Source organism: Mustela putorius, unplaced genomic scaffold, assembly GCF_011764305.1.
Source record: "Mustela putorius furo isolate JIRA1106 unplaced genomic scaffold, ASM1176430v1.1 tig00537335_pilon_pilon_pilon, whole genome shotgun sequence".
In the NCBI taxonomy this organism is placed as follows: domain Eukaryota; kingdom Metazoa; phylum Chordata; class Mammalia; order Carnivora; family Mustelidae; genus Mustela; species Mustela putorius.
This window is the reverse complement of record NW_025422457.1, coordinates 3,656,427-3,680,421: the sequence shown is the minus strand read 5'-3', so window position 1 is coordinate 3,680,421 and position 23,995 is coordinate 3,656,427. Positions and strand designations below refer to the sequence as shown.

General features: G+C 38.2%; 1 protein-coding gene across 14 annotated transcripts in view; it reads right to left on the bottom strand.

The window, feature by feature from the left end:
* The window catches only part of SMG7 (SMG7 nonsense mediated mRNA decay factor), a 93,675-nt gene that overhangs the window by 8,858 nt on the left and 60,822 nt on the right, over positions 1 to 23,995 (bottom strand). For 6 of the 14 annotated variants that reach the window (XM_013064207.2, XM_004767930.3, XM_004767928.3 and 3 more), the window contains 12 exons: positions 18,424 to 18,595; positions 17,175 to 17,246; positions 16,159 to 16,309; positions 15,645 to 15,780; positions 11,341 to 11,503; positions 10,513 to 10,669; positions 9,391 to 9,461; positions 7,444 to 7,504; positions 4,618 to 4,737; positions 3,361 to 3,787; positions 1,376 to 1,520; positions 502 to 881 (listed from right to left, as the gene is read on the bottom strand). In XM_013064207.2, coding sequence (XP_012919661.1) covers positions 502 to 881; positions 1,376 to 1,520; positions 3,361 to 3,787; positions 4,618 to 4,737; positions 7,444 to 7,504; positions 9,391 to 9,461; positions 10,513 to 10,669; positions 11,341 to 11,503; positions 15,645 to 15,780; positions 16,159 to 16,309; positions 17,175 to 17,246; positions 18,424 to 18,595 — 2,055 coding nt within the window. The remainder of the gene's footprint in view (positions 1 to 501; positions 882 to 1,375; positions 1,521 to 3,360; positions 3,788 to 4,617; positions 4,738 to 7,443; positions 7,505 to 9,390; positions 9,462 to 10,512; positions 10,670 to 11,340; positions 11,504 to 15,644; positions 15,781 to 16,158; positions 16,310 to 17,174; positions 17,247 to 18,423; positions 18,596 to 23,995) is intronic. The other 8 variants (XM_004767929.3, XM_004767932.3, XM_013064210.2 and 5 more) reach the window with 3 other exon arrangements.

Genomic DNA, 23,995 nt, shown 5'->3' with positions numbered 1-23,995 from the left:
TCAGCAGTCCTTTACCCTTTAGGTTTTTCAATACACAGAGCTTTCTGGGAACACATGTGGGGCACTGAACTCATGTTCTCTTTCAGTTCAATCACTCATGATGTTAATGAACAAATGAGTGTGTGTGTGTTTTCCCCCTTCCTGCCTCAAGCTGCCATTTTTAAGAATGGCATCCTATCCTTAACACCTCACCAAGATTACAATTCTATTTCCCTTCTGCAGTTTTTGTTCAAATAGGAGAGAATTATTTACACAAAGTCCTTTTCTACAAAGCTGACAAGTAGCAGCAAAGAACGGTACTTAAGATCTAGTCTCCTTTACAAGAGAAAGGAAAACATTTGAACTTTCCTAAACAGCAAGAGGAATATTTTTGCATTTCCGTAATCCTTACACAGCAAAAACATCTGAAAGCTTAACCAGTATTTCTAATTAACCGAACACTGTATAACTTCAGTCTTCCCTCCTTATTTCAGCTGCACAGTACCCGCCACTCTAACTTACCTGCTGGAATCCAGAGTGGTGAGGAGGGCTTTTCCCCAAAGCCGGCACAGCTTTTGTGGGGGATTGTTGCTGAGCTAGAGCTTGAACCTGCAACTGGTTTGTAGACTGTGCTGTTGGCTGAGCTGGTAGAGATGTAAGGGGTTGCTGGGAAGGTGGCTGTGGTTGTTGAGGTCCCTGGTTCATTGGCCCTGGTCCAGAGGGCCGTTGCTGGCTGTAAGGAATGTGGGACTGTTTCCCAGCTTGCACCTGGTTTCCTGCTGGAGAGTGAGCTGTAGGCTGAAGAAAGGTTCCTGGGACAGAAACACCAGCTGGGAAGGTGTAACCTGAGCCCATAGAAAATGCCACAGGAGGGGGAATAACATATGTGGGGGGCGGGAACCCTTCAAAATAGAAGAACACAGCAGCTTTAGTTCTAAAGGCATTTAGCAAAAGAAACGCAAAAATAAGTCATCTGAAGGGGACATGGAGTAGGGTAGAGAAGAGGTCCTCTAATAAATTATACAAGAACAAGGATCGACCAGCAAGTGAGACTGATCAAACATCAATCTTTAACTTGATTTCAAGAATTAAATTAGAGTAGTGGGGGCTGCTACTTCTACCCACTGAGGCAACTGGAGTACTTTAAAGGTGGTCTCCTAAATGCTAGAGTTAGTGATGGGAATTCTTTCATGGTAAAATCATGCACTTGTAAATAAACTAGAGAAATGGCTCAAAAATAACTTCATAAGCATTAGAGAAAGGAGAACTTCCTTCTACCTTTTAACATTATGGTTTAGTAATTCTAACTCCAGTAGAGTATGAATTACTTGATTAATGAGCAGAAACTCACACACAGCTGAGATTAAGTAGAACAAAGTATAAAATGTGTATTTACCTGGCCGGCTGGGAAGAGGAGGGAAGGCTCCAGGGTGATGAATGGGGATGAACTGGGAGTTACTTGCTTGACTTGGGGTTTGAGTTACAGGTGTTTTCCTGGCTTCAGACACTGGAGTCTTTCTTAGTTCTGTCTGGGATTTTACCTATGACCAATAGAAGCAACATTATAATAATCTGAAACATAAATGTGTCAGAAAGAAGCACCCACTCTAAGAAAGTATTCAAAACCCACTATGTCCAAAAAAAAAAAAAAAAAAAAAGAAGCCTATGAAGGTATTTAAATTCACCTAAGTTAAAAATGGGAAAAATCAAAATAGGTTATTTGTCAATAAAAGATATAAGGCTTAGTTTTACTAGTCTAATTATTTTCCTTTCACAAAATCATAAAAATACTAAACACGGAAAGGACCTGAGAACTCATTTGTTTTACAAATGAGAAATGTCTTGCCAGCAGGGTAAAAACTTGCCTATAATCTCAAGCCACCTATTATGGGCCCTAGGGACCTCTGCACTTGAATTCATTCAACAACATATATAAATTATGACTTAATAACGATGACTATCAACCCACAGGGGACATACTTTGGGCCTCAGTTTAATTTCTTCTGGACAGCCTTAAGCATACCAGTCAGGCACCCCCCCCTCCATGCGGACACCCCTTTAGAACTACTTTCAGCAGTAAGGAACAGGCCCTGAGGTCCTACACAAGGAGCTACAGAGAATACGATGTCATACGTGTTGCTCAGAATGAGTAAAATGAAGGAAAGCAGGTGACATTCGTGAAGACCTTCGGATGAGGTACGGAGAGTGGTGATACACTGACTCCTGTCAGGCTTTCTTTAATCATCAGAAGCAGATTTAAGAGGGAAGGGAGGCCAAAAAGGAGGTCTCAGTCCGGCTCTCGTAGGGAGGCGGCTGCAGAGGAGGCAGAGCAGGCACGAAACACTGGCTTCATCCCTGGTCTATCCCTGGTCTCAGCACTGGTCCTTTGGCTTCATCGTTCATTGGTTTGTTCTTCACTTTTCCCCAGCACCTCTCTCCCAACATGCCTTTTCTCGATTTCTACCAGGTTTCTCTCTGTTTCTCCCTCTACTACTAATCTCAAAATGTAACTATTATGTTATTTCTCTGTTTCCCAAAAAGACTCTAGAGGTGAAATACACTGCACTGAAGGCACTATTAATTTGCAAGCAGCCTTCAGTAATGTAAGGGTCCTCAGGCCTACTGCAAACAAATACATTTGTCAAAATGTGCTAACAAATCAAATGGCTACTTAGGTCTTTGTTCAAACATTAATGGTGTTAATGAAACCACAGAGCAAAGACCTTTGGTTTACATGTAGTATAGTCTGTATCTCTTTGGAAAGGTTTAAGAAAAACAGAGTCACAAATAACTGAGCAGTGTTTACCTCTCCCCAGCAAGAGACTTAAATTCTTGCTTTATAAATTCCCATGAGTCAGCGTGACGCTGAAATGACATAATGCTACTGGCTGGGACAGGTATAAAGGCCAAGAAAAAGAGCCTCACCTTTTTCCAAGAATATCTTTTATTTCTTAGTGAATTAAGGAGAAAAAAAAAAACACTATAAGCCTTAATATATCCTTGGTTCTACTGGATGCCTAAAAGACCCCCAAATTTCCCCATATAACATTAACAAATGGCAGTTACACTTTCCAAAGAAAATAGAATTCTTCATATGGTTAATAGGTCTGCAACTGGTCATTTCAAACCACTTAAACTGGAGAGGATTGACAAAAATGTCACATCAAGTTGAGATTTTTTTTTCCACTCACATTACAATTTTGAAGAGTTGATGGAGTAACCACCTACCATAGCTCTTACGTGACCTTACTATTCGGCATTCAAAGAATGCATTCACGCTTCCAGAAGAGCCAATTCTCAAGGCTTTAGGAACAAAATGAAAAATCTTGCCTTTTGTTGTGAGTCTTCCTCTACCTGCGTTATAGTTCAAATACAGCTTACCTGCACTGCCACACTCTGCTTTCCTGTTTCCTGTAACTTTTCTAAGGTGCATTTCTTGGTTTCTGTTTTCCTCTTGCTGTTGTCCTTCTTTCCATCATTCTTAGTTACAGTAATTCCTTTGCTATAGTCCCTTCTCACCTCTTTGGGAGGAAAACTTCTTCCTTGGTCTCTGTTCACTTCTCGCGGCTTAATGTTCTCTTTGAAGGTGACCATTGGCTTCTCTCCTGGGTCACAGTTGTTGCTTAGATTACGGCCCGTGGACAGCACTGATTTCAGTCCTGGGTTCCCGTCCGCAGCCAGGGACTCTACCATGGATGGTTCTTGCAGAATGAGGTTCTCTTTGGCTTCACTGGGGTCTTCCAGTATTAACTCTGGGATTTCTGTGATAAACAACAATTTCCCTACCTCATTTTCACACTGAATCAGCCTAAAAAAGTAAAAATAAATCCATATATGAAAACCATAAACCTAAAAACCACTAACACTGCAACTGCATATGGCCCCAACAGTCAGTACATCCCCAGTCCCAAAGACTTGGAGACAGTGGGGTATCACAGTATAACATAACTCTTTTTATATAACATAAAAAGTAGTTTCAGAAAAATTTGGATTCTCAATATCGCTTAGCATTCCCATAACATTCCCATGCTCTTTTAATGTATTCTACTGATTACAGTTACATTGACTGAGCATATCTTAAGTACGAAGCACTAGACTAGGCCCTTGCAGTGACAATCCCTAATTCCTATTTTATAGGTATAAAAACTAGAGTTCAAAAGGACTAAGTTCATTCAAACATGCAACCATTTAAATGCTGCAGTGTGACAAGAGCCTGAAGACAGAAATGAATATGAAACAGTTGCTGACTTTGAAAAAGGTGATAATCAACTGGGAAGATCCCAAGGACACACACTTCAGGAAGTGGCAGTACTAGAAACTTATCGGACTCTGAGCTGTCCTGACCGACACTGACCACCCTGCCCCCACCAACACAAACCACCTATGAACCTACCAGTTGGTTAAATTTACACAGATGTTTGTAAACTAGAGCAGAAGCTCATGATTCAAGGGGAGACAAAGCCTATTCCTCTACACAAGGCAGTTTGACGGGGAGAACAGAGATTAAATGGAATACACTCAGGATCAACAGGGTCAAAATCTTATGTGTTAACAACATTCTGACTTAAGAGTTTATAGTAGCATTAAACAGAGCGGGAAACACATGCAGGGTATGTAAGTGCATCTGGTAAGAAATACCTTGGCTGATTATCGGCAATCCATTTGCCTATAGAGATCAAGCGCTGCTGCCGTATTTGTCGTTGCTGACCTTCCTTGTCTCCTGTGATACCCTGGTGGCCTTTAGAAAAATCCAAGTTCCTAAAATTGATATAAGCAAATTATACAAAATTAAACTTCTAAAGAGATTTGCCAGGCAACCAAGTTCACCCACTTAACTGCAATGGTTTCAGATTTTTGCATACAGACTAGCTACCTGATGTAATCCACTGCATTTGAATACGAGCTCCCAAGGATTTTATGGACAATGAAACAAAGCAAAAAAGGTAACATGCAAATTCATTACATTAACATACTTTTAATTTAGATTTTACTTTCTAAATGAGGAGCTCAAACAAATCACAATCTTTTATTTGGAAAGATACTTTTTCTGTAAAAGTTTTCATTAACACTTATGTTGCATTCTATGTCATCTGTTTGAAATGAACACTGCAAATGCTAGGGATCCGAGAGCATGCCTATTCTAACAAACTGTTAATTATGCATTTAGGTGACCCTAAACCAGGCAAATGTATACGTATCATAGAGTATAACCTCATTGACATTTGGAAGGTAAATCAACCTGAAAAAAATAAGGATTTTTCAGATTTCTCTTCATTAAGGGCAGTCTGTTTTTTTTAAAAGCATCTAAGCACTGCCAGATAGTCGGCTAGATGCTGAATACACAAAGATAAATGAGAAAGAGAAATCGTCTCTGTCATAAGGATGAAATAGGAGACTGTGAATCAATTTGATGAGTGTCACAATAAAAATGATGCAAAGAATAAGCATGGCAATAGGGGGGCTTCTTCCTTCTGATCAGCTCTGAAAAGCTTTCATGGCGTGTTACTGGAGTTGGACTTTGACAGGAATGGCAAGTGCACACAGGTAGGTAAGGGAAGGACAGAGGAGGAAAATGGAGTCTTCCAGGCATAGCATAAACAAAGTCTTGTAGGAATAAAAACAGAATTACTCAAAAATAGGACACAGGGAATGTAGAGAATGTTCGTATTAGGGGAAAGGAGGGTGGAGATGGCAGGAAATATGGCTGAGAAATATCTAGCACTTGCACATGAAGCTAAAAAACATACTGGAACCACTGGGGGTGAGTGAATTTAAGTCTTCGTATTAGTAATGGGACATTAACAGGTCTATATTTAAAATATAATTACAGAAGCATGCCAGAAATGACTTATAGAAGGAGAGGGACTCTTAGTAGGGAGGTTGAATGGGAAGCTTTTTATACTCCAGGTTAATAGTGATAAAAGCCTGAACCAAAGGGAAGTAAATGGGAGGAGCTGGATCTAAAAGGCATTTTAAACACAGAATCACAAAGACTTGGTGAGAAAGGTTAATGGAAATAGGATTTTTTTTTTTAAGAGTTCACGTAGGTGGATAATGGCACACAGATAAATATAGAAAGATCAAGTTTTGCTGACCAGATAGGAAAAACAAGAGTCGTTTTGGGTCATATTAAACTTTGAAATGTATATGGGAGATCAGATTGTTAAAACAGAAGTCCAAACTCCAAAAAAAAGAACTGAAAATTTTGGACTTACTAGCCAAGAGATGAAAGCTCAAGACAAAAGGATGGATCTGACCATCAGAAAGAAGGCAGAGGGTGGGGAGGGCAGGGGCGGGGAAAAGTCTGGACAATACTACTCTGAGGCATGTGGTACAGAAGAAAGTGAAAGAGATGGAATATGATAGTAGAGCTAAGAAAAAGGAGGCTTCATGAAGGAATGGGATAAACAGACTCAATGCTAGAGAAAACTGAATAGGATGAAAATTTTAAAGTCAGTGGAGTCTGGTAACCAGGAAGGCGCTATTAGTTAGAGTTGCAGGAAGCAGAGAAATGGCTGGGAGTGAAGCAGGGTCAGTTAACTGTCCTTCTAAAAAGTCTCACGATGAAGACAAAGGGAAACATCAGAGAAAGATGGGGTGGTGAATTTTACTTTTTAAGAAGAACAAGGTAGGGAGGCCTGGGTGGCTCAGTCGGTTAAACAGCTGCCTTTGGCTCAGGTCATGATCCAGGGTCCTGGGATCGAGTCCCGCATCGGGCTCCTTGCTCAGCAGGAAGCCTGCTTCTCCCTCTGCCTGCTCTGCCTGCTGCTCCCCCTGCTTGTGCGCGCTTTCTCTCCCTCTCTCTCTCTGACAAATAAATAAATAAAATCTTAAAAAAAAGAAAAGAAAAGAAAAGAAAAAGAACAACGTATACCTGAATGTTACTAGGCTAAAAGTAACCAGTTGTTTAAAAAAAAAAAGATACGAGAAACACAACACAGAGAGAGGGTGACAGGTGAGCAGGCAGGAAGGGATGGGATCATGGACACAGAGGAAAGAGGAAAGAGTCAGACTTGAAAAGGAGTACGAAGTTATTCCTCTGAAAGGAGGAGAAGAGACGAGAATGACTATAAAAACAAACTGCTTTACCATCTTTATTGGTATGAAAGATGTCGAGCAGTATCCTTTGGTTTACATTTAGTTCCCATTTTTGAGACTTCTCTAATTTCAATAACGTATAAAAAAAATCCAGTGTATAAATATTGCCGGGAGAAGCAATTTTCTTTTCCTTTCCTTTCCCCCATATTTGGAAAAGCACTTAGTTGTGTATTATGCAGCAGGTAAAAACATGACATATACAAATCCATTTCGTATCAAAAAACTTAAGCTTTTAGTTGCTGTTAGGAAAATAAGACAAAGTTGGGATAGACCAAAGGTTAAGGTTCTTTTATACCCAAGCCTGATTTCTCATTTTAATGCTATAATCACTGGTTTTGAAATAAAACTCCTTGAGCTGCCACTCACCTGAAAGAAGGTCTCAAAGCCAAGAATCCTTGTAACTCAAACTCCTCTGGAAGTGGTGTAGCTACAGAAAGGTAGAAAGCAAGATTTGTAAACATTTTAATTTAAGAACTGTTACTCAGCACAGTGTTGTTCATTAAATCAAGAAAATGACAATCTTCTATACAGAAAAAAATGCTATCTATAATCCTCAGAGTTCTCTGCTCTTCTCTATAGTAATCCTGAGAGCAGAATTCATGTATCAAATCCCTGCAGGTCGTCTCTGGGTCCTTGACACTGTCCCCTATTCCTTACCCACTACTCAAGCCTAAGGGAATGGAGACAATGGGACCTTTCTTCCCTAGCAGCCTTAACACTTTACAGCCTCAGATCCAGTAATCTCATTGTTTAGATTATCTCCTTGTTTTGCTCACAGTTTTGAAAAACAACACCAACATCACCCAAGAGCTAGAAATGTAGAAACTTAGGCACTATCCCAAACCTACCAGTTTATGATTCATCATAAACCGCATTTTTAACAAAATCCCAGGTGATTCATTACAAATTAACACTTGAGAAGCACTGATCTGACAGGAGTAAAATAATCAGAAAGGAGTCACCTACAGATTGTTCAGTGCAGAATTATTTATAATGGGGAAAATTTTAAAGGAAATAGACAATGAGGCCACATGATGGTCTAAACTACCTAGGTGGCTCAGTTGGTTAAGCAACTGCCTTCGGCTCAGTTCATGATCCTGGAGTCCCAGGATCGAGTCCCACATTAGGCTCCTAGCTCCAGGGGGAGTCTGCTTTTCCCTCTGACCTTTTTCCCTCTCATGCTCTCTCTCTCTCAAATAGATAAATAAAATCTTAAAAATAAATAAAAATTTAAAAAAATCATGATGGCATATTCACAGAGCAGAATATTATGCAGCCAGTAAAAATCACGTTTCAAACATGTTTAAATGGCAAAGGAAAATGCTAACAATATAATGTTAACTTTAAAAAGCAAGTGCAGGGGCGCCTGGGTGGCTCAGTGGGTTAAGCCGCTGCCTTCGGCTCAGGTCATGATCTCAGGGTCCTGGGATCGAGTCCCGCATCGGGCTCTCTGCTCAGCGGGGAGCCTGCTTCCTCCTCTCTCTCTCTGCCTGCCTCTCTACCTACTTGTCATCTCTCTCTGTCAAATAAATAAATAAAATCTTTAAAAAAAAAAAAAATAAATAAAAAAAAAAAAAATAAAAAGCAAGTGCAGGGGCACCTGGGTGGCTCAGTGGGTTAAAGCCTCTGCCTTTGGCTCGGGTCGTGATCCCAGGGTCCTGGGATTGAGCCCTACATCAGGCTCTCTGCTCAGTGGGGAGCCGCCTTCCTCCTCTCTCTCTGCCTGCCTCTCTGCCTACCTGTGATCTCTGTCAAATAAATAAATAAAATCTTAAAAAAAAAAAAAAAAAGCAGGTGCAAAGCTGTATCTGAAAGCAATCACAGGCCAGGTATATATACATGTAAGAAAAATGTCCCAAGAAATACACTATCACATGAATAAGTACAAAGTATCTTTGTATGAGAAAGGGATGGGTGACTCCTGTTCTTAATATGTCAATGTCCCAGATGTTCTATAATAAACAGGTATTACTTTAATGGAATAATACTGTTCCCATTAGCACCTTTAAAAAAAAATAGTAACAATGAGGAGGAAAGAAGAAGAAAGAATTTAAGGGTATTGTTCTCTTTGGACTCCTATTCAAAAGTAGCTAAATAGGAGAATATGCTACTGGGAGAAAAGTTAAGAACATTCTCTCTAATTCCATCCTCTTAATCATGATGAGTAGAGAGTTCAAAGTCACTTCTGAGATACTGAACTTAAAGTCACTAAGTTAAACACTTAACAACAAGAGCCTGTTTTTTCTCTGGCCTTAAGCCTAGTATTGGTGATTTAGAACAATGTCAACAACATAAGATTAAGATAGCCCTTACCATTAGTACTTGAAAGATCCTCTTCATGGGGATGGAAACTATTTAGGAGAGAAATTAGCCAGGGCCAAATGCTGTAAATTAAAGAGACATTTCAGACTTTTTTAAAATAGAGAAACCAAAACACTAATAAGCCATCACAATGTTATTTATAGGGCCTGGACTTTATGTATTTTTTTCCCCTTGCTTCAGCATTTTAAAGGCTATATGATTTCCTAAAACCTATTTTCAAAGATGTCTAGATAAGAGATACAAAAAAAGGGTCAAAGATGTATAACAGAGACCTATTATGGCAAAGCATTTCCCAGGCTCCTAATTTAATAATTAGTGAAAATAAATTGTTAAGCACTGATAATGGATATTCACTAAGAACACACTGTCTAGAGAAACAACATATTATGTTTTCAAAGCTGTCATATACATTATCAGTTATGGAACCCATTGCTAGTTCTTAATCTGTGACAGGGTAGGGTACACCACAGACAAATTACATTCTCTGTTCAAGGGTGATGAGTATGCCTTTTCTTTATGATACAAAAAAGTCCACATTCTGTAAAAATATCAAGGTAAACTGAAAGCTTTCATTTGTCACCATAAAATCAAAAGCTTCTAAGAAACATCACAATTATTTTGAGTAGAGATTACAGAGAAAATGGTGAGAACCAAAATAATTTCCAATCTTCTATGCTCAAAACAAGCAAACATAACTTAAACTGGGTATTACTCTAAGGCAAACAGAAAATAATGGAAAAAGTAAAAAAAAAAAATCACTTCTCTTCAACTTCTAAACAGAGAATTGGAGCATACTGTAATAGGTAAGAAGTAAACTGGTTTTACTTCAATTTCATTTTGAACGTGAAAAACGCTTCTTCCCCACGATGGCAGCCAGGAATGGGGGGTAACCCACAGAGAGCCAGAAATCCTTAAGATTGTGCCTCACACGAGAAATTCAAACAAATAAATAAAAAGCACACAAAGAGGTCTTTGGTTCAATTTTCAGAGAGTAGGTAGGAAATACAAGCATTTCACTGTTCAAATATTGTGTTTTAGGAGGCGGTTTCTACATATCTAGGACTATCAAACAAAAAAAGCACACAAGCTAACATGAAATTCTAAGATACTTACTACTGTCTTTCATCCACCACTGCTTCCTGAAAGACCCTGGGTCTGAGTCTCAGCCAGTCCATGGAGACCTTGACTGCAGGAAGGGGATAGGCATTGTAGGATTCCTCCTGAGACTTGTTCTGGAGAGGACACTTGCACAGGATGCCAAGAAAAGACACTTAAAGGAAAAATGTATTCAGAAAGCATAAGATATTTGAAACTATGTACCAGTCCAAATTAAACTACCATTATGAGCCTTCTGCTATATCCTACTTAACACAAATACCTCACAGCTTTTTTCTAAAAAGGCATTTTTTCCCCCCATGTTAAAAATGTTACAGGGATAACATGATAAAAATGTTACAGGGGTGCCCAGCTGGCTCAGTCATTACAGCATGTGAGTCTTGATCTCAGGGTTGTGAGGATGAGCTTCATGCTGGGTGTAGAAATTACTTAAAAATAAAATCTTAAAAAAAAAAAAAAAATGTTACAAGGGCACCATCCAGGTGCCCTTCAGATCAGGTCATAATCCCAGGGTCAGGGGACTGAGCCCCACATTGGGGTCCCTCCTGCTTCTCTCTCTCTCTCTCCCTCTGCTGCTCCCCCTGCTTGTGTGCTCACTCTGTGTCAAATAAATAAAATCTTAAAAAAAGAGTTACAGATATAGTTGGTGAGGGGAATAGGAGTAGATAAAAGGATAGAACTTAGGGTTTAGGCCTCCAAATTCAATACTGGGAAATATAGGACACATTTTCATATGTCACTAGTACTCTGTTAAGATAATGAAAATGCCTAACATTATGCTTTCCAAAGAAGACAGCACAGAAAATTAAATGATTTAATACTTACTAAAGAGGGCCAGCAACTGTGTCCAACACAGCTGCTCATCTTGGCTATAACTATGCTGCTCCGTTTCATTGCTAAAGTCACGAAGGTGATGAAGTTGAAACAGGTTAATGACAGTGACGTGAACTAACTGCTGAGAGTTGAAAGCTTTCTGGAATAGCAGCCTCTGTAAAAGATGACAGAAATACTGCATATATTATCAAGAACAGGAGCCACCTTCCTCACAAGAATTAAACTGGCGGTCTGCATTTAAAGTCACATGACTAACAGATACAGATAAGTAAATGTCTCCACCCTTAATCCCAGGATTTTAACGAAGTCTGATGTGGTTTGATGTTTCTCCGGCTGACTCTCTGCCTTCAAAGGAATTAGCCCAGACACCACAGGGCTCTTTGAGCTGTTTTTCACAATACTTTTTTTCCCTTTTGTAAACTGTGTGTTTTTTAATATGATGAGAAAAAAGTTTTGGGAGTCAGTCAATAAACATATACATCTTAATCCATTAGAAGCAGTTTTGTAAGAAATGCATACATAGTAGAATATTAAGTTGGAACCAATGACTAGAAAGTAAATGTACACAGTAAAAAGGAAATTTCAAACTAAAAGACTGAAAAATATTTTGAACTGTTGGTCATACGTATATAAGTTATACATAAAGAATGACTTCCAAAATTTGTCATAAAATTTACTCTTTCAGAGGCTTGACAAATTTAAAGAAACTTACTTATAAATGGGGTAGATAACAAGAACCTACTTTGGAACATGGGGTAATGATCTACTAAGACAATAAATAATGTATTATAGGTAACTTCTACATCTTAGGAAAGCACATCTATGATCTTCATCATCAAATTCCTTTTACTTAATAACTGTGTGTTGTTCACAGCAACCTGCTAACCAGGTTATTATGAGAAAGAAATCACTGACCATGCTCTCAGCCGGCAGCCTCAACTTAGTCACCCTTTTACCTTAGCACCTGCAGTACTTTTAGTTTATTTCCACATAAAATATATTTCAAACACAAGTTCCTAAAAGCTGATAGCTACTAGAGATGATATCCTCGCTTCACCATATGCTTAACCTAGGGAAGAGTCAACCTCCCTCCCTCTTAGGAAATGGATACAAGTGGGAATTCACTGTCACTTGGTTTATGGTGATAACCTTATTTACAGTTCTACCAGCAATGACAAGAGAGCCTACCATCTTGAGAAATTTACAGCTGCCTTTATCCAGCTCCAAAGATTTTTTTTCCTATTTACAGAAAGAACCTGAAATATCCAGAGTAAGTTTAATGATTCTATTAGCAAGGTCTTTTACATTATCATGGCAGAAAAGTACAATTCAATTCCACTTAAACTCCTTTCTCTGCCTCCTTGCCATCTGCCATTCCAGTACATACATCAAGAATGCTTCTTCCTTTTCCAAAGGCATCAAGCATTTTTCTTTCCTTTCTTCAAAACATTCTGAAATTCTATCTCTTCTTCAGACTTCTCCCACAGAAGTTCTCCTTTAATCTGTACATACAACCTTTTAAATTGACCATTTACACAAATATAGCGTACTGGAATAAAATGAGAATTATAGCTTCTATTTTTCAAAAAACATTTTTCCTTGTGGAAAAATGTATCTATTAATCCACTGGCATTTTATTTTAGATGGCAATACCCAACAGAAGACAAACACAGCCCTTTAAGGGATTTTCTAGTGTATGTACAGAAACATTAATCATATGAGTGCATCCTAAGTAATGTAAATGATAATGTAAAATTTCAAGAAAGCACAGACTTTGTCTTGGTCTCCCTTCTGTCCCCAAGAGCCCAGAGAAGTGTATGGTACACAGGAGGTACTCCATAAGTATTTAGTGAAGGCACAACCCACACCTTTGTAAGGAAATGTGAAACTGTTTCGTTGTAACTTCATAAAATTTAGATTACACTGTAGTAAGTAAAGCGCCTCATCAGGAACAAAATCAGATCGGAGCTGACACAGTGTTACTCAAAGATGTCTTCAAGAGCAGTTCGGAAAAAACAGTACATAGTGAACATATATAAAAAGCCTCGTGTCTCATTTCCTAAACCCCAGGCCTTAAGCCTTTCAATAAACCTCAACTTAGGAGCTAAAGATTGCTAGTTACACAGACACACTGAAGTTTACATGTAGATGATACTAATGATCTACATATGCTTTAGAAACACTTTTGCATATTTACTCAACTACACTAAAATTTCACTCCAACAATGTTCTTCTGATGTTTCAGAAATGAGTAAAGTTTAAAATAGATCTGCCTCATACTATGTTTAACTTCAAAGCGTTGGAACGATTCTTCAAAGTATATTTACAATTGCCCACATATCCCCCCACAACTTTATATACAGAAATGTATACCGGAGGGGTGCCTGGCGGGGGCTCAGTGGGTTAAAGCCTCTGCCTTCAACTCAGGTTATGATCCCAGGATCCTAGGATGGAGCCCCGCATCAGGCTCTCTGCTCAGCAGGAAGCCTGCTTCCCCCCCCACCCCACCTTCCTCCCTGCGTGCTTGTGATCTCGTCAAATAAACAAATAAAAATCTTAACGAAAGAAAGAAAGAAAGAAAGAAAGAAAGGAAGGAAGAAATATGTAAGAAATATGTACTTGAGGGGTGCCTTAGTGGCTCAGTCAGTTAAAATGTCGGACTCTTAGTTTTGGCTCAGATCATGATCTCGGGGTCCTATGACTGAGCCCTAAACTAGGCTCTACCCTCAGTTGCTCAGGACAGAGCCATTCGTCCCTGCCCCTTCCCCCAGCTTGTGTGTACATGCTATCTCTCAAATAAATAAATAAACAAACAAAATCTTTATACATTTAAACTTCAAGAGAATATCAGTGTCTGAGGTTGCATCCAATGCAAATGACTAGATTCTAGACCAGAATAACTTACATAGAGAAGATTTCATTTCCCCCTCTCTCTCCACTTAGGGAATATATCTTTCATAGACACAGAGGTCATCTGGTCCAATCCCCTGCTATTTTATAGAACTGTACCTAAACCATCCATGAAAGATGGCTGTCAACCTGACTTAAAAACTCTCAAAAGAGAGAATCACCAGCAACCCCCTACAGATCCCTTTTTTAAGATTTAAGATTTAATTTCAGTTCTGACCTCAAAAACAGACAAAGATAAATTATTTTAAAATAATCCTTCATCTATCTGAACACTTAAAATGAAACTTTTCAGTCTTGTTTGTTCTGTCCAGACAGAACAGCTTAGGGCATAAAAATTAGCTGTTCCTTTCATGCACCTGACTCTATAAATCATGGGTTAAGTTTAAATAGGCCACCAAAAGGAGCGGAAAACAGCAGGGGACTCTAGAAGCTTATTTTAAAACAAACTATTTCTATTATAGTTATTTAGTACAATCTCTTATACATAAGAAGTGTCAACTACAAAATGATTCTGTAAAAACTACTTCGCATTGACTATATTTGGCTAATTATGTCTCTTAAGTATCTAAACTACAATTTCTGGAATATATTACTTTTTTAATACTTATGAAACTGTAAGGCAGTTATAGATAATTCCCCAAGTGTTTAGATACCCAGAAGTAACCAAGAAATAGAAAATGTTCTTTAGACTGTCCTGTTTGCTGTTGATCCTCATGACTAAAACAGTGACTGACGGGCAATCAAGTATTTGTTGAATAAATAATTTGAAAACAAAGTTAATGTTTAATCTTGACTCCTCCCATATTTCATATACTATACTACATATAAACTGCTAATTTAATATACTAATAGAAGATCATTTTCATAAGAAAAAAGGTTATTTAATTTTATCTCCTTACATAAATTGGTAAAATATAGTCCTGTTGAGTGAAATTCTCATTCCTTTCCTTAAAACTACCACAAATCCCAATGGATCAAAGCACTGTGAGAATAAAGAACTAGGTTTGCAGAATGAAGTATTATAAAGTAGGTACCAGAACCCTACCTAGAATATAAAACCATCAAAAGGGTACTTTCAAAACCGAGAAAGAAAGGTGCCTGATCTGAGAAGGAAGGAAGGAAGGAGGAAGTTGTTTTTTCCTCACTTTAGTACTCTCTGCCCAACCACAGCTATTTACTGCAAACACTGCCGCTATGCTTCTCTATAGATGGTATCTTTGTTTAACGTGAGGGGATGTTGTATGCAAGTATTCCATATGCTTCAAATTTAATTTTTACCAACAATTCATAGTTAAGTAATGACATAAAAACTGGAAGTCAGCTTCCCCTAAATTTTATGTTTCCTGTTAGACAAGACAAAACACTCTATATTTTTAAAATCTAACCTTAAACTGTTCTTCCAATTTCTCTCGAAGAGGGCTCAACTTTTCCAAGCTCTTACTCAGGTACACATGACCGTGGAATTTAATAAAGGCCTTGATGAAGTCAGAAACACCCCATTTGGTTTTCACCTCATCCCGGCTGAAATGAAAGAAAAATTTCCATGAGTCTTAAGCAGCAAAATGGCTAACAGCTCCTCACAGAGGTTTCAGTCTGCAGAAACACATTATTTGAGCACCTGATACATAAGGAGTGGAATCTGCATCTAACTTTTCATCTGCAACAGACTCAGAGGGGTCCTCGGTATCGGGAAGCCTGTATTCCTCTACTAGGAACAAATAAGATGCAGACTCCTTGAAACTCAGCAACGACTACATGCAAATCTATTAAAATATATGTGTTTTTTAAAATTAGGCAAACAGAAGAGCAACACAGGTAACTATCAGTTCTTGCATGCCCAAATTTGACAGGTGAAGGCCACCAGATTACACCAACTCCTGTTGGAAAAGTCAACCCTACCTTTCCAGTGCTTTAGAAAGTGCTTTTTGTAGATTAGTGGAGGCAGCTGGGAAAGGGAACTTCACAGCGATGCTTCTGCAGTAGTAGAAAATTGTGGTCAGATGGTCTCCTTTGGAAGAAGCTAAGATAGCCAACTGATTATAAGGCTGACCTAGAGGAAAAAATGAAGATTCTATAGTAACCAAGATGCACAGTCTTGCTATCAGAATATAGATGATCAGTTTTTAAACCTTTAAGTTAATAATGCAGAGTTTTTTATAAAGTAAATCTCATGACTACCTCATTACAAATGGGCATAATTTAAAACAGCATACTCCCACAACAGCACATACCACGTTTAGGTTAAGAAGTACACAATAAAGGGAGAGAGTACTATTACGTTTAAACAAGACTTTAGAAAGGGCTAGACAGCAAATCTTCTTGGCTTTAGGGGCTTAAGAGTCTCTATGGCCACTGTAGCAGGAAAGCAGCCACAGTCAAGTAGGAAACCAGGTGCACACTGCCACCCCCTGCTTCAAAGGGGCTTCTCTGAGAATCAAAAATTTCAACATGGCTTAACAAGAATGACATGGATCACCAAACAAGAACCACTGCTAATTCCGATCCCAAGGTTATCAAAAGACAAAAGCCCTGTCTTTTAGGTAATAAAATGTAATTTTTCTAGTGAGGAAATGGTGGTATTAAGGAATAATTATTTTATAAGTAATTAAGGAAGCCAAAGTTAACTTGTTGAAATAATTTTAGATCACACTGGGAGATATTCTATTTATACTGGTTTACTGAGAATAATAATCTTATTAAGATATTCATTTCTGGTTATACAGAATATACAATTAAAAGAAAAAATATGACCAAAACTCCAAATCAATCAATACCAAATCCCCAAAACACAATACCAAAACTTGGAATCTTTTGCTTTCACAAAAGAGGACGACACGAGATGAGCCTTGAGCTATTTTCCGTATTGTTATAAAGTTTCACAGTCATCCACAAGTTGAGGTAGGAGGCCCACTCACCATTAGAGGGGACAAGCTGAGCTGCATGCCTGTAGTAGGACTCTGCCTGGCTGGTCTGGTTTCTGTATCGAGCTGAAAGGAGAAAAATGAACGCTTAGTTTAAAAACAAGCAAACAAATGAATAGAAAACCAGTAGGGTAATATTTCCAAAGCAACTATAGTTTTCAATTCTAAAGATAATAAACACATTAAAATTAATTTAAGATCATTAAAGACCGAAGATATGTTAAAACAAATTAACTATAGGATTATGCGTAAAGTGTCCATCTGGTCTTCCCTATTTGGGACATTCATCATGTAACCAATTTTAAAGCTTACCTAGCCCCCATTTTCAGGTCCTCCAGTGTCATGCATCACCAGCTCCCATTATGGACTATGCTGGTGACCTGGAGCCGGCCCACAAGAAGGGGTGAGTTATATGGCACTTAAAAACAAAACAAAATAAAAAACACTATACAATATGATCTGAAAATTATGTATTTCTTCAATATCTTATACAGTGATTTTGGAAAATGCCTCATACCTACTGCAATATTAAGCATGTGTGTGCACAGAATACACCAAAAGCAAAAACAACCTAAACACACTACTCACTGATTCTCCGCGCAGAACTTGGTGCTTACTCTGATGTGACTGTGCATGGAGGTCAGTGATTTATGATATCAAGAAATCTAAAAATCTTTGAACTTAAAGCAGTAATGTTCTCCATTCCTTATTATTTGAGGACAGTTGAAACATAATCCCATAGTTAATTTGTTTTACAACCTTTTTAGGTTAACCTTAAGGATAAGTTACAGAACACTCGCAGATAAAATATATAAAATATTAATAAAATTTAACTGTAAAAAGGAAACACTTTAAAAAGAGGTTTTAATAAACTGATAGGAAGGAAAGACAAGCTAGCTTCAGAAGAAGTAACTTACAAACCCTACAATTCCAAGAGGATATTTTGAATTTAGAAGACATGGCACCACTTTGAAAAATTTAGCTTTGATTACACTTTTTATTCATTTGCCTACATCTGCATGAGTCTGAAGGAAACTTAAATCTTAATATGAAAGTTGACACCTTCAAGATCCATTGCCAATTCCGAAATATTAAGAAAATTTAAGTTAATTTACATTTTAGTTTCCATAATGACCATCTAAATTGTGTGCAATCCTTAGTTTGAAGGAAAGGAATTTCCTTCTGTGACTATGCCAAAGAAAAGGATGAATGTATTAGCAATTCCTTCACACCAAAGGCTCACCAATGTCTCCAAGGTGTACGAGGCAGTGCTGGCAGATATAGGAACAGGAGCTAGACTGTGGCTTCACTATGGCGCTGGTATGCGTCTGTTTATTGCTGATAATTCCCAATTGGGAAGACTTCACACGGCATGGTAAATCTACATTAAACACTGTACATAGTTCTTGTAATAACTACAAGGAAAACATGAATAAGACTTAGTGATAAGCCAGAATCGGTAAGTCAGAAGTGTTCTAACAGTAAAGTTTATATACTTTAACATGTGTACCTAATATCATATACTACTGAGACCTGAGCAAAGACTGAAGAAAATAGGATACGATAACACTTAACATTTATTATAAATCTTATCTTTTAAATTCTCAAATATTAGAGCCATCTAGGATGTGCCTCTAAAAGGAACAGAGTGGGGACGCCTGGGTGGCTCAGTCGGTTAAGCATCTGACTTGATTTTGGCTCCAGTCATGATCTCAGGGTCTTGGGATCAAGCCCAAGAGTTGGGCTCCACACACAGCAGGGAGTCTGCTTCTCTCCCTCTGTCCCTCCCTCTTTCTCTCAAATAAATAAATAAATAAATAAGATCTTTAAAATAATATAAATAAATAAATAGAAGGAAAAGCAGAACACCTTGGTGGCTCAGTCAGTTAAGTATCTGGCTCTTGGTTTTTACTCAGGTAGTGATTTCAGTGCTCCTGAGATGGGCCCACTGGCAGGCCCTGCCCTAACAGGGGAGTCTCCCTGGGATTCTCTCTCTCACACACACTGTCCCCCACCCCAAAATAATGTATAAATAAATCTTTTAAAAAAATAAACAAAAGGAACAGAAACATTATTAAAAACGACTTTACCTAAATAGCGTATTCATTCACATTTAGCAAGCTAGTCCAAGAAATTATCTACTATTCCTCTTAGAAACATAAAAACCAGGGCTCCTGGGTGGTGCAGTTGGTTAAGAGACCAACTCTTGGTTTCAGCTGAGGTCTTGATCTCAGGGTCATGAGATCAACCCGCCTCAGGTTCCTCGTTCAGTGAAAAGTCTGCTAGAGAGACTCTCTCCCTCTCCCTACTCCTCCCGCTTATGCTTACCCACTTTCCCTCTATCTCTCCCTCAAATAATCATAATAAAAGAAAAAAAAAAAGAAAGAAAGAAACACATACAAAATAACATTAATGATTGGGTGGTTACAAATAGGGCTTAAATACAAGCCAACATATTTGTCAGACTTTAGGAGTTCCCTGAGATAGAAGACCGACTGATTTTTTAAGTAAGTTCCACACCCAGCATGGAGCCCAACATGGGCTTAAACTCGCGATGCTGATATTAAGACCTGGGCTAAGATTAAGAGTCCACCGCTTAACCCACTAAGCCACCCAGGTTCCCCCTTGAGATTTACATTCTTAACCCCTAGGTCAGTTCATATCTTTGCATATATAACAGATCTGATGGTATTACAGATCTGGAAGGGACTTTTGACATTATATAAACCACCCATTTTTTTCCTTTTTCCATTAATCTCACTATTAAAGGAACCTCCTCCTGGTCAGAACTAACTCCTCTGCCTAAGCATACCTATTTCATTCTTGTCTGCCTCCTGCCTATCATCCCCTCTCTCTTATGTCTACTTCCAACTTCCCATACTTCTTTGCTGTAACCTACGAATATCAAGTGTCACCTATAGAAAACAATAATTTAAAAAACCCCAAACCAAAACACTCTCCTCCTTGACCTTCGATTCCTTCTCCAGCAACCTTTTAATGTCTCTTTTTCTTACCAAACTCCTTCAGAGGAATCTACATATGTGCTATCTGCTTTCTGAATTCCTAGTCGCTCCTTATTGCATTATGATCTGCCTTCCACACAAACCCTCTTGCCACCCCACCACCTCTCCACTGAAACTGCTGTCCATACGACAACCAGTTATCTAATAAGCAAATACAATGGACACTTTCAGTCATCATCTTATTGGATCTCTTTGTTGCATTTAGAACAGTCGACCTTATGACTCATCACTGAGTTTTGCTAGCTGTTGTGTTGCTTTGTAGCTGTTGTTTTGTCTTACCAACCATTCCTTTTCAGTCCCCTTTATCCAAAGACTTTTCTCCCCCTACCTTGCTCCCCAAGGGTTTCATTCTTGGCCCCCAGAGAACTCGTTGCATTCTACTCCCATTTATTCAAATATTTATTTACAAATAGCTTCATTCACACATCTGGTACTGTATTAGACAACACGGTAAGCGACAGAGATGAGCAAGAAAACCTACCTTCTTAAAGAGCTCACGACTAAATGACCGAGACAGGTAAATAAAGTGGGAGTGGGGAAGGGAAGGGGCAGTGAATAGCAAGGGATATCAAACATGACCGTGAGCATAAGCCAAGAGAATAATCTACATTTATAGTCAACATTATTCCCTAGGTTATTTGATACATTTGTCTCACTTATCCTTGTGATAAACTACTAACAATACAGTATATGTAGTTATAAAGCTCTACTTTTTCAGATGAGGATATGAAAGCAACAGAAATACCAAGCAAGTGATTTGACTCAAGTTACAGAATTAGAAATACCTTTATTCTATCATCACTCTTTCTAACACGTGCAGAACTCAAAATATAAAGTAAGACATCCTGAGGACCCCACTCAGGATTTGAAATGTCCCACATTTTTCCTAAGTTAAAAACCACTTTCAGAACCGAATACAAGTTCTGTGTACCCTTTCTTACTAAGCAAAGAAATTATCTCCTTCAGCTTTACTTATACCTATATACTTGTTATAGGCAATAAATTTGCTGGCATAAAATTAGGTAAACAAGTTAAAGGCCAGAATGGTTAGAATGAGGAAACATTAAAGGCAAGAAGTATAGAATGGAACAAAAAAATGGGGTGAAAAAAACGCAACAAAACCAGATGACTGCAGAAGAGGACACGAAGAAACATGACAGGTGGTGGAGAATGGAGTTCGGTAAGTACTGAAAGAACAGACTAGAAAATTAGGCAAGGTGGAACATCTACCAAGAAGAAAAAAGGACGTTCACGAAAGGTAAATCAAACATGGCTGGAACATCATGTGGAATGCCTCCTCTAATAAAATCTTTGTCTGAACCCAGGGGCTGCAGAGGAAGATACCAGAAAAGTTCCTGTGGACTCAGAGGTTCTGGGTGAGAGATCTCTAGTGGGTTTAGATGCAGAAGTACGGTGGCAATGAAGAAGAGAAACAGATCTATATTTGGCAATTATTCTGTGAAAACTCTGTATTGAACTATTCCACTGCTCCTTAGCTCTTCGCCCTATGTTAAGAATGGAGAACTAATGATGAAGGTACAGAACATCACCTTTCAAATTACTACAGAAACTTAGTGATACTTTCCTTTTGGCTCCCACTTTCTTAGAGTAACAACTATCTGTTCAGTTCTTTGATGTTTTCAAAAAACCTACAGCGGAATGTTATATCTTTACTTTGAGAATTTCCTTCTGGCTTGAAGTACCATGCTTTCAATGGCTTACAAAATGACCATCTTCACAGAAATTGTAGCTGAGGATGACAGGTATCAATCTCTTCTCAATTCCCTTCAGTTAGATTTCTATCCCCACCACTTTGCCAAAGTCACAATGCATCAAATCCAAGATACCACAAATTATAAAATAAACTATTACTTATCACACTGAGAAAAAAAAAATACTGCCCATTAAACAGTGACTGACAATCTTCTTTGAACTTATCCCTGTTTTAGAGATGCTAAAATATGAAAAAATAGTTTAGAAATGAAGAAATACAGTATTTGTTAATGTCACCAGTGACTTCCATGTAGTCAAATCTAATTGGTCACTTTTTAATCCCATTACTTGACTTCTCAGCAGCACTCAACAGAGTTGATCACTCTCACTCCTTATTGAAATGCTTTTCTCTTGGCTTCTAAGTCGCCTGTATCTGATTTTCTACTACTGCAATGGTGGCTCCACTTGTGCTAACCTGTTCTCACCTAGTCCTGTGGTTTTAAAAATTTATTTATTTAGTTTGTCTTGGAGGTAGAATTTAGTGACTCATCAGTCTGCACGTAATACCCAGCGCTCATTACATCACATGTCCTCCTTAATGCTCATCACCCAATTACCCCACCCGCGATCCCTCACCCCACCAGCAACCCTGTTTGTTTCCTAGAGTTCAGCGTCTATTACGGTTTGACTTCTTCTCAATTTTCATCTTATTTTATTTTTCCTTCCCTTCCCTTATGTTCATCTGCTTTGTTTCTTAAATTCCACATAAGTGAAATTATATGGTATCTGTCTCTGACTTATTTCACTTAGCATAATACCCTCTAGTTCTATCTACATCGTTGCAAATGTCAAGATTTCATTCTTTTGATGGCTGAAATATTCCATTTTATTTATACACATACACACACACGTGCGCGTGCACACATCTTCTTTACCCATTCATCTGTCAATGGACATCTGGGCTCTTTCCATATTGTGGCTATTGTGGACAATCCTTCTAGAGACATTTGGGTGCCATGTGCCCCTTCAAATCACTCTTTGTTAGTCCTGTGATTTTTAAATACCAAATACTAATGTCAGGCTAAGTCAGGGTTTTTTATTGTAATCATAAAATTTACTCCAACCTTGACCTTTTTACTGAGCTCCAAGTTTATCTAATTTCCTATTTGACACCTGCACAATAGGCTATCTCATTTAACACAAGCATAGCTGCTTTCTCTATAGTACTCCCCATCTCAGTAAATGGTACAAGCAGTAATCTAGCTGCTCAATCTGATACCTCAAGTCACCAGATAATTCTTCCCCTACCCTGATTCCACATATCCAATCTGATCCATCAGCAAGTCTACTGGCTATTCTTCAAAAAATCCATCAATTTCTTTCCATTTATCCTCCATACAACAGCCAGGATAATCTTCTAAAAGTGCAAACTTTATCATGTTACTCCCTGGCCTCCTTTCCAATGGCTTGCAACTATACTTAAAGACTAAATTCAAAACTCATCTTGTCCTGTAAGGTTGTACAATGACCTGGACTCGGTCTATTCCTTCAATCTGGTGGCTTAATCTGCACTGCATGTAATCAAGAAAAATGTATAAAACATTACTGTTAGCAACACCATTAACTGTTTCAATGACCAAACCAAGACAACATAAAAATGGAAGTAAAAAGTTCTATTAATGCTAATATCTGAAAAAGTTTATTGACGTTCATTCTACAATTATTGTATTTCCTCAACCACTGCCTAAGGAAAGCAAGTAGAGAAAATCAATGACTATAATAATTGAAAAAATAAATTTCAAAATTAGATCACTCATGTATATTCGTTATCAGATAATTTGAGCACGATTTTATTATTCACCTGCCCAAATTTTTCTTTTCTTTTCTTTTCTTTTTTTTTTTACAAATATCATGCTCCCTCAATAAAAACGATGATTCTTGCTTTCCTTCCTTGCAGATGTTTCATCAATGTGCAATTAAAGCTTTGGAAATGTATTACATATATAGTACCTTAAAAAAGGTCAAGAATCATGTTTCAAGATGACAAACCAATCTGTACAATGGCTATTGTAAAAACAT